We start from the raw sequence: 11,114 nt of genomic DNA on the forward strand, positions 1-11,114 counted from the left end.
AACTTCCCACCCGAACTCACACACCCCAAAGCAGGATCCCCGACTCCCGCCGGCGCCTTCCTACCTACCTCCCGGCCTGGGGCTGGGGAGCCGCGGGCGGGCGGGGCGCTGCGAGGGAGAAAGTTGCCCGGGAGCTTTGTTTGGGAAAAGTGGGAGGGACCGGAGGGGGGGCGGGTCCGGGCGCCGGACAGCGGGAAGGGGGATCCGACGGTGACAGTCTGGGAGAGGATTTTTGCTTTGGGAAAAGACAGGTGAAGTCTAGCTGGGGCCTGGTGAGAATTTCGGGATTCTGATGCTTGGATCCCTGAGAGAGGAGGAGAATTGGGGGTCTGGACACCTGGGTCTGAGGGAAGAATAATGGGGACCAGGAAACCTGTCTGTATCTGAAAGAGGAGGAAACTGGGGGCCAAGATTCCTGAGTCTGGAGGAGGAATGGTCTGGGGGCCTGGACTCCTGGCTACCCTCTAGTGTAGTTTGTGTGTTGGAGATGTGGAAGTGATTGATAGGAACACAAAAGAATCCTGTTCAGCGTCAAGTATATTTTTGAGACTAGAGGTATGGGGATGGGTTTTTGATTGATTTCCACTGATTTCTTTTGATTGATTGGTTTCCTTGTTACCTCATCAGAGTTAAGGGTCGTGGGCAAGACGACTGGGAGTTTATTGGAGGTTCACCAAGGTGGAGACTCCCGCATCCACACGCAGTAGTGGACTAGAGGTGGCAGCTGTCCCAGGACCCGGGGAGAGCCTCGGTGCCTGAGGAAAAAGATGAGGGTCCCGTAATTATACCCCTTAAAGATGAAGGGTCCCTTAAAAATGAGGAGTTGAGTGTTCAAACTCAAGAGACAAGAGGGGGGGCTTCCCTGGTGGCGCACTGGTTGAGAGTCCGCCTGCCGATGCAGGGGACACGGGTTCGTGCCCCGGTCCGGGAGGATCCCACATGCCGCGGAGCGGCTAAGGCCTGTGAGCCATGGCCGCTGAGCCTGCGCGTCCGGAGCCTGTGCTCCGCAGCGGGAGAGGCCACAACAGTGAGAGGTCCGCGTACCGCAAAAAAAAAAGAGAGAGAGAGAGAGACAAGAGGGGCTGGGGTCCAGACCCTGGGGTCCTGAGGAAAAAGGGAGCCCGGATTCCGGGTTCCTTGTAAGGTGGTACATAGGACTGGATTTAGGGTTTCTTGAGAGGGCGGAGCTTTTTAGTGGAACCGAAGAGGGCTCGGGGTTCAGCGTCCCTACATTGCACTCTATTGAGCGTATTAATCGTTTCAAAACCTGGAGAAGACGAAAAAGGACACGGAGAAACTCTCAGAGATAGATACAAAACTAAGCAGTGGGGTATTCAGAAGGACTGCTCGGACACGGGTATTTCATGAGCAGAGAGAGCCTAGGAATAGAACTGAGGGCGCTAGGGGAAAGATCTGGGGCACAGAGGCGTGGCCTAGGTGCGGGGGCGTGGCTCTAAGTCAGGGGCGGGGCCACCTGCGATTGCAGAGTGACTCCGGCACGATGGGCACGATCAGAGAACAGAGGCCACACTGGGTCTCCAGGGCCGAGGTCAACCGACAGGAGCGTGGTCTGACTATGGGGGTGTGAACTTAAAATCAACGCCCGGCTCTGGCTCAAGGGGCGTGGCCCTTCCCTTAAGGGCGTGACTGTCCAATAGAGGGCTGGGCTCATGGGTGAGGTCAACAAACGGGGGCGTGGTCAGACAACAGAGGCGAGTCTACGCCTCGAGGAGCTCATCCAACGTTCCAGGTATCCGGCCTGGGCTGGAGATCGGAACTGTTTGGATTTAACAGTCCGTGGACTGCCAGAGTCTTGAGAGTCCGGTGACCGGGCTGTGGTCTAGTATAAAGGCGGGTCCCAGAAGAAGGGGCGGGGCGTGGGAGAAGGTGAGGAGGAACGAGATCTGGATACTAATGTGGGCGAAGGAGAGGAACGAGATCTGTTGTGTGAGGCAGAGCCCAGAAGAGCCGGGCCTGAGGGGAGGGGAGGGGAGGGGCCTCGCACGATGGAGGGGGTTGGAGCAGAAGATAAGCGGGGGGGAATGGGCGGGGTGTGCGGAGTTCCTGGGCCAGGGATAGGAAGGAGTTGTTGTCTAGGGTGGGGGTGTGGGCACTTAGGGGACGGAGCCTTTATGGGGGGGCTCTGACCCCTACCCTTGCCGTAGCCTCCCGGCCGTTCCCGCAATGTGGCACCCGCTGGTCCTGTTGCTGCTGCTCCACTCTGCCTCGGTGCCCCCCTCCACTGCAGCCCCGATCCGCGATGGTGACGCCCAGGAGAGCTCCTCGGGTTTCCTAGGTCTCCAGAGTCTACTCCAAGCCTTCATCCGGCTTTTCCTGAAAGTAAGCGCTGCCGTGTGTTGGGGAAAAGAAGAGGTACAGAGAAGAGGGACAGGGGCAGATGGTGACTGAGGGATGGAAGGGGTTCAGGGAGACAGAGTGGGAGACGGGTCGCGGCCAGATAGAAAGATAGACAGAGAGAGGAGTCAAGGGACAGAGAGAGCGTGCAAGTGGGAGGCCGAGAGACAGGAAGAGAGGGAGGGAGACAGGCAGAGAGACAGACAGACAGGAGGAGAGAGGGATGGGGACAGAGAGACAGAAGACAGATGGGGGCAGGAATAGGAAAGCAATGGGACAGATGGGGAAAGGAGGTGACCTGGTTAGGCCCTAAGGGTCAGAGGATGGAGAGAGAAGGGGATCCTGCCAAGGCTACAGATGTCCTGGGGAGTCCGGAGGTCCAGCAGCTCACCGATTCCTCCCCCAGCCCCAGGATGACCTGCTGCGGGGCATGGACAGCTGCTTCTCTGCTCCTATGGACTGCCGGGGCCTCCCTAGGAAGTACCACCACGAAGAGAACCATAAGCACAGGCTGGGAAACAAAACTCTCTCCAGCCACCTCCAGATTGACAAGGTGCCTATGCCAGGAAGTCCCTCCTGGAGTCTCCCTAAGATCCCTCATGCTGCAGTATCTGTCGGGGAGGAGGGCATAGGAGGAAAGAAGTTTTTTCTTACTCTCCTTTGGGTCCTCACAGGTGACCGACAACGAGACAGGAGAGGTGCTGATCTCTGAGAAGGTGGTGGCATCCATCGAGCCAGGAGAGGGGAGCTTGCAGGGTGACTGGAAGGTTAGGACACGCCCCCAGCAAAGTGTCCAAGCTCAAACACTTTCTGTAGTTTAGGAGGAAAAGATGAATTGACTCTCCCACTCCCTCTGTGCTGGACACCCTCTCTCTGGGCCTCAGTTTTGTCATCTGTCAAAAGGGACTAACCAGCTCTCAGAAATGAGGCTTACAACCTCAGAGTACATCCTTGCTTGCTTCAAACCCCAGAGGGTTTTGTAAGCCAGAAACAGTGCTTTTCATTCCAAGTGTTTGGTAAGATTCACCCTCGTAAACCTCAAAGTGTCTTTTGATCTCAAAGCGCTCTGCAAACCTCCAAGGATTTTTTAATCTATCCCAAAGTGCTTGGTAAATCTCTCCCTTGTAAACATCAAAATGTGATTTTTAATAATTCCTAAGTACTTTATGAACCCCAAATGCTTTGTGTATCTCACCTTTGTAAACCTCTAAGAGCGATTCTAATCACAAAGTGCTTATTTTTTGATCCTAAAATGTTGTAAGAACACTCAAGTGCTTGGCAAACCCACATGGTTCTCCCACACACACTCCCAATTTTTTATTTTAAAGATTTCAAATCTACAGAAAAGTTGCAAAAACAATAGTACCATAAACCTGTATCCACTTTTCCACAGAGCAGGGTTTCTCAACATCAGCACCATTGGCATTTGGGGCTGGATAATTTTTTGTTGTAGGGGGCTGTCCCGGGTCCTATACGATGTTTAGCAGCATCCCTGCCTCTACCCACTAGATGGATGTAGCACCCACACCCCCTCCAGTTGTGACAACCAAAAATGTCTCTAGACTTGGGTTGAAAACCAACCACTGGCCTAGATTCACCACTTGTTAACATTTTGCCATACTGACTTTCTTTTTACTTTTTTATTTTTGAACCATATGACAGTAAATTATTGACATCATGACACATGACCCCTAAATCCTTCAGCAGATATCTCCTAAGAATAATGCATTCGCTTGTGTGTTACCACAGTCCCATTTTTACACCCAAGAAATTTAACATTGATATCAGACTATTATCTCTGTATTAGTTTGCTAGGGCTGCCGTAACAAAGTCCCACAGATTGGGTGGCTTAAACAACAGACATGTATTGTCTCACGGTTCTGGAGGCTAGATGTCCAAGATCAAGCTGTCAGCAGGGTTGGTTCCTTCAGAGGGCTGTTGGGGAGAATCTGTTCCGTGCCTCTTCCCTAACTTCTGGTGGTTTGCTGACAATTCTTTAGCGTTCCTTGGCATGTAGATGCATCATCCCCATCTCTGCCTTCATCTTTGCATGGGGTTCTCCCTATGTGCATTTCTATGTCCAGATTTCCCCTTTGCATAAGAACACCAGTCAGATTAGAGCCCACTCTAATGACCTCATCTTAACTAATGAAAACTACATAGTGACCCTATCTCCAAACAAGATTACATTCTGAGCTACTAGGGTCCTAATGGACCTCAACATATGAATTGGAGAGTGGGGGAGACACAATTCAACCTGTAACCATCTCCTATGGGGCTTCCCAAACCTCAACGTACTGAAATGTAGACTCTGATTCAGTAGGTCTGGATGGGGTGGGGCCCGCTCATTTGCATGTCTAACAAGTTCCCAAGTGATGCTGATGCTGCTGGTCCACAACCCTCACTTTGAGTAGCAAGGACCGAACAGACATTGAAATGTCCCTGCTGGACCAAAAGCTGTCCACAAGAGCTGATGCGATTGATGTTTGATCCAGGATTCAGTCAAGGATCACATGTTGCAACTGTGGTCATGATTCTTTAATCCCAAAGTGCTTTGTACATTTCAAACTGCTTTCTAAACCTCAGGGAATGCTTAATCCTAAAGTGCTTCTGAAATCTCCAAAATGTGTTTTCAAACCCAGAGTATTCTATAAACCTCAGAGTATTCTTAATTCTAAAGTGCTTATAAACCCGAGTGTTTTGTAAACTGCAGGGTGAGCTTTTAATTCCCAAAGCATCCCATAGGTGGCAAAGTGGGTTGAATATGCCAGGGGAGCACCTTGAGGCTGTCACTTGGAGTTTGAGAGGGTCTCCTTGTGCCTCTTCACCAGGTAACCAAGAAAGGGGAGAAGGAGGCCCTGGTGCCTGTCCCAAAGGCCGTGGACAAGTTCCACCCGGAACCCCACCCTCGAATGGTCTTCTGGACCATGAAGCTGCCACGGCAGAGGTCCCACCAGGATGCCCAGAAGAGCGGCCACTGGCTCAGTGAGAAGCAACACCGCCTGCATGCCATCCGGGATGGGCTCCGAGAGGGGACCCGCAAGGACGTCCTCGAAGAGGGGACCCAGAGCTCCTCTCATGCCAGGCTGCCTGCCCGCAAGACCCACTTCCTATATATCCTCAGGCCCGCCTAGCAGTTATAGGGGTAGGGACCGGGGAACACCTGCATGTACCCCCCCACCAGACCCCGCCCCAGGCACCATATGGAAATTAAACTTTTTCTTACATCCAGCAGCACTGTCTCCTTTGGAGATCTGTCCTCAGGCCTCAGCCAGCCAGGCCATGGCAAGTCCCCCCAGCCCTCACCTTCAGCATGACATCTGGCTGAGCTGTTAGTTCCTGCCAATGTCTCTGTGTTGTTTTCTGATTCGGACGCCGTCTGTCTTCTGATTGAGCAACTCTGTGACCTCCAGCCCCATCAGTATCCTCAGTCCCCATCCCTGTCACCTCCAGCTCCGTCTGCCCTCCGGCTCCCAGCCCTTTCACTCCAGTCCTGTCTGTCCACTCTGCCCTTGCATTAGTTTCCTGTTACTGCTGCAAAAAGTGACCGCCAATGTAGCAACTTAAAACAACACAAATGTATCCTCTCACGGGTCTATAGGTCAGAAATCCAGGATGGCTGGGCTGGTCCTCTGTGCAGGTATCACAAGGGCAACATCAAGGTGTTAGCCAGCGGGATTCTTACCTGGAGGCTCTGGGACAGCTCTGCTTTGAAGATCATTCAGGTTGTTGGCACAATCCAGTCCCTTGGGGTTGAACTGAGGTCCCTGCTTCCTTGCTGGCTGTCACCGGGGCCACCCACACTTAGTTCCTAGAGGTCTCGCTCTGGTTTTTGCATGTGGATCCCATACTTCAAATCTCACACGTGGAATCTCTCTGTATTTCCCTTCCGCCCCATCTCCCTTATGCTTTCCTCTTCCTCTTCCAGCAGGAGAGAGTTCTCTGCCTTGAAGGGCTCATGGGAGTGGATTCAGCCCACCTGGACAACATATTAAACAGGTTCCATGAATTAGAGGGGGGCCATTATTCTGTCCAGACCCTGTCACCTCCAGCCCCCAAGTCTGTGTCTCCAGCCCCATCTCTGTTACATCCATCTGTCTCCACTCTCTCATCTTTGTCTTTTCATTCCCTGACACTCAATTTACACGCTGACTCCATCTCGAATTGCTCTGTGTCTCTCTCCCTTTGTCCCTCTGTCTGTCCCTCCATGAGCGTCACCTCAGACTGTAACTCTGCAAGCCAGGCCTGCTGCCTCAGCCAAACCTGGAAGCTCAGAGACCCTGTCTTGGGTGCCCTGCCACTGTGCCCCCATCCCCCATCCTCAGAGCACCCCCTATTCCCTCCAAGACCCCTCTCTCAAGACCCACCATTGAGGGACTTCCCTGGCGGTCCAGTGGTTAGGACTCCACACTTCCACTGCAGGGGGCACAGTTTCGATCCCTCATTGGGAAACTAGGATCCCGTACACCATGCTGTGTGGGCAAAAAAAAAAAAAAAAAAAATTGAGAAGGCACATCAGGGTCTTTATGGTGCTGCGTCTTGTAGGGGTGCAGACACAACATGCACTTTCTCCCTCGAAGCCCAGGTTCAGGGTTGGATCACCCCACAGAGAGACTCAGTATATTCAGGAAACTAGCAATGTGTGGGCATAAATAAAAGAGAATTTCCTTTTGAAAAAAAATAGGTTTTTGATTATTCCAAATAAGCATCAGTATGTCCTCATGGAGAAAATCAGAACTTGACTGGCCTTTCCATACCTTCTCTCCCCACCCCCCAGTCCCATTCACTTTCCCACCATTGACACTATTTCTTGTGTATATTTGAGGTTTTTTTTAAGTAACTGGAACTAAATACTCCCAATAAAGGCAAAGATTTCCTGACCTACAACTATATGCAACCATATAGCTGAATTTCACAAAAATTGAGCAAAAGAACCAGATCACAAAAGAGTATATACTATATGGTTCCACTTATACGGAGTATGAAAACAAGCAAAAGTTATCTATGCTGTTAGGGTAGCAACAAGGGTAGCGGGCACCCTTGGGGAGAGTGCTGGTGCTGTGTCTGGGTGGACAAGGGTCTAGAGTTATTAACTTTTGTCCTTCCTGGTAGAGAGGGAAGAGGGAACACCTTTACAAATTTATATCCATGGGGACTCCCTGGCAGTCCAGTGGTTAGGACTCCGAGCTTCCACTGCAGGACATACGGGTTCCATCCCTCGTCAGGGAACTAAGATCCCGCAAGCCACGTGGTGCAGTGAAAAAACAAACAAACAAACAAAACAAATTTATATCCAGCTTTTAGGCAAATAGGGAAGGGCAGAGAGCTTTTCTTGTATCTGCTTCTTCTCAATTGTGTTCAGTTCAAAATGATCCTTATGCCATAGTTGGATATTTTGAGGTGGCATATTCTGCTACCCTTCACTGTGTATAAGATTAATATATCCTAATCAATTATATTCCTAAACATTAGGAACAAAAGGATTTTTAATGCAATTTTTAAAAATATGATTTGCATTAGCAAAACAAACAAAATACCTAAGAATAAACCTAACAAAAGATTTGCTAGATCTCTGACATTACTGAGAATAATTGAAGAAAATCTGGATAAATAATTCATAGTAACAGTATATATAATTGCCAAAAAGCAGAAACAACCCAATGTCCATTGAGAGTAAAATGATTCAGTCGTGGCTTATTCATACAATGGAATATTACACAGCAGTGAAATAAATGACCTACTGCTACATGATGAATTCTATAAACATAACATTGAGCAAAAGAGGCCATAATTCAAGGCGGTTACCTTTGGAGGGTAATGATTAAGAGGAAGTGTGAAGATTTCTGGGCTGCAGGCAATACTCTCTTTTTTTATATGGATGGTTTCATTAATGTATTACTCTATAAAAATTTAATTGAGGCATAACTTAAGATTTAGCACTTTATGTATAACTAACTATACTATAAAATGGGTTTTTAATTATTTTAGGTTTTACAAAATTATTTTCCTCAAAAAAAAGGAAAAAAACAAGAAATACTGAAGGAATAAAATGAAAGAATGAAATTATACTAATAAAGTTAACGACGTCCAACACTTACCGGCCAGGGCTAAGAAAACTCTAGGCAAACATTCTTATTGAAGTCTCATAAGACCCCATAGGGTGGATATTACTTGTTCCCATTTTAGGGAAGAAGCTGAGGTTCAGAGAGGTGAAATCACTTGCCAAAGTCACAGAGCAATGGCACTAGGTTTGTCTGATTCCCTATCTCACACTGTTAACCATTCACCACATCACCTGTCAAACAGGTTCTTTCCCAGGTCTTATAACAAGCTGCCACCTAATAGCCAAAATAATAACTATCAATTAACAAGGATTACCACCTTAAGTCCTCAAGGTAACCTAAGAAGCAATTATTATCTCCATTTCTGGGAGGAAAACTGAGGCTCAGAGAGGGTAAGCCATTGTGCCAAGGTTCCAGGTAGGAAGTGATGGAGCCAAAATTCAAACCCAAGAATGTCTGACTCCAGCCTTATCATCACTCTACAGGCACGGATTCTGTCCCTTCATTCATTCACTCAACGAAAATTTTTTGAGCGCCCACACTGGGCCAGCCATGTTCTAGTCCCCAAACAGCCTCCTACTGCTCAGAGCTCACATTCCAGTGGGGGGTGACAAAGACAGTACACAAATATAGAATATGTCACGTGGCGAGACGTGCCACGAGGACCAATAAAAAAGAGTAAGTAGAGAGATGGGGGTCTGAATTACAGGCAGTGTGTCAGAGGAAAGCCTCTCTGAGGAAGTAACACTTGAATGAATAATGATGGGATGAACGGGAGAATGCAAAATGATTCCTTTTCTGTGTCTGGTCTAGCAAAGAGGCCGACTGCGTGGGACATCTTTTACCCCTAATGCCCCTCCTTAGGAGTCAATTTGGGATATAATTCTCTTCCTCGCTCTAGCCGGAAAAGCTGAGGCTATTTTTCCTCCACTCTCTCCTAAAAGAAATGAATAAAACGGTTTGGGAAAGAATCCTTCGGGGACCTATTAATACATGGTGACTGGAGCCACAAAAAGGCACGGGAGTGGTGAGGCAGGACAGGGCAGGGCATCATTGGGACGGTGACCGGCAACCTGGCACGCAACAGAGGGCAAAAGGGGGACGGCTTGGTGACTGATAAGAAGTGGGGGGTGTACCAGGGGTCCCTCAGGCCAACGCTCCCTTGCTCGGGCCCATTTCACCGAAGCTTGAGGGCGTAGAGAAGATCCCAGCGCAGGGGACGCAGCCCCCGCCGCCCTCTCCCGGCAGCTGTAGTCCCTTCACCCTTCGCCCGCTCGGCCAATACGCATGCGCCCGCTTCACGCGACTGGGCGCGCCCCCCCACCCCGGCATCCCTACGCATGCGCGGCCTTACAGGTAACCGACTAGACCAGCGCACGCCTGGCCCCCGTGTGCGCCTGCGTCGGGGGAGGAGCTCTGAGACGCCGCGCGCGCTCTCGGCCCCACCCAGCCGCCTTTGCTCTACCTGGCGGGGACAGCGCACGCGCATCTCCTCAACGACCCAGGTGCCGTTTGTTTGTCGTTCGTGGCCCTCAGCTGTGTCCCTAGACTGGGACGTGGCCCCAGGTGCGCCCTGGCCGTGGCGAGGTTCCCCGGACCAGCCGAGTCAGAGCCCCTCCTGAAATCCTGGCAGAGCCCCCAAATCCTAGGGGAGAGTCCCCAGTATCAGGGCCTTCCAAGGAAATCCTGACCAGGCCCCCTCAGAAATACTGAAAGGAACCCCCCAGGAAATCTTGTAGATGACCCCTGAAATCCTGTCAGAATCTTCTAGAAATTCTGTCAGACTTCTCCCTCAGAGCCTGTCAGAGACACCCCCCTAAACCCTGTTTCGCCCCTCCTAACTCCTATCAGAACCCTCCCCCCAAGTCCTGCCAGAGGTCCCCGGAAATCCCGTCAAACCCACCAAAAATCCTGTCAGATTCCCCTCCAAAATCCTGTTAGAGACGCCCTCCCCCGAAATCCAGAGACTCCCCAGAAATCCAGTCAGAGACCCCCTTGAAATCCCCACAATGCCTGCTTGGGTCCTCCTCCTGCTAGAATCTCCCCGTCAAAGACCCCTGAGGTCCACCAGAGCCTCCCTCGGTCCCTCACCAGGAGTGTGTCCCCCAAATCCTGTCAGAGGCTCCCAGGACCTGTCAGCCCCCTCGCTTGCAGGGACCCTTCCCCACTCAGGCCCCACAGCTGTCACCCCCTTCTGCACCCCCCAGCCTGGTCCACCCTCTGGAAGGGTCTCTCTTGAAAGACCCCTTTTTCTAGGACCTTCTAAAAGCCACCAGGAAGTGTGCACTCCACAGCTGTGGACCCCATCTGGCACCAGGGAGAGCAGGGCGTGGGGAGCATTTGGTGAGGAAAGGGGGGGCTGAGTGGGCGGGCTGAGGACAGACAGGCCCCAGGTGACCGTATGTTGACCGTGTGCCCCAGAGTGCCCAGTTCCGCCTTAAATGGGCACCACTGTCTGTTGTCATTATTCGTAGCTCCCCTTTCACTCTTGAAAGTGTCCTGGAGTTGAGACAGTAAGTCGTATGGTCAACCTGGGTATGATGGAGGCAGGACAGGGCACGGTCAGGGCACAAAGGAGGGAGTCCCTAACTGCTCTAGGGACTCAAGGAAGGCTCCCCAGAGGAGCTGGGAGCCTGGGCCTGGGAGGACCGTGGGAAGATGCTGAGTCCCCATGGGCCGTGAGGGACCCGGAGGTCG

The 11,114-nt window shown here is 51.1% G+C and overlaps 1 protein-coding gene across 1 annotated transcript; it reads left to right on the forward strand.

Moving 5' to 3' along the window:
- The first annotated feature begins 1,776 nt into the window (after positions 1–1,776).
- Positions 1,777–5,552, forward strand: DKKL1 (dickkopf like acrosomal protein 1). The gene is made up of 5 exons (XM_079723854.1): positions 1,777–1,887; positions 2,166–2,340; positions 2,762–2,908; positions 3,030–3,122; positions 5,187–5,552. The coding sequence occupies exons 2-5, from the start codon at positions 2,185–2,187 to the stop codon at positions 5,487–5,489; spliced, it is 699 nt and encodes a 232-aa protein (XP_079579980.1). The 5' UTR covers positions 1,777–1,887; positions 2,166–2,184; the 3' UTR covers positions 5,490–5,552.
- The last annotated feature ends 5,562 nt before the right edge of the window (positions 5,553–11,114 follow it).

This window comes from Hyperoodon ampullatus, assembly GCF_949752795.1.
Source record: "Hyperoodon ampullatus genome assembly, chromosome: 18".
In the NCBI taxonomy this organism is placed as follows: Eukaryota; Metazoa; Chordata; class Mammalia; order Artiodactyla; family Ziphiidae; genus Hyperoodon; species Hyperoodon ampullatus.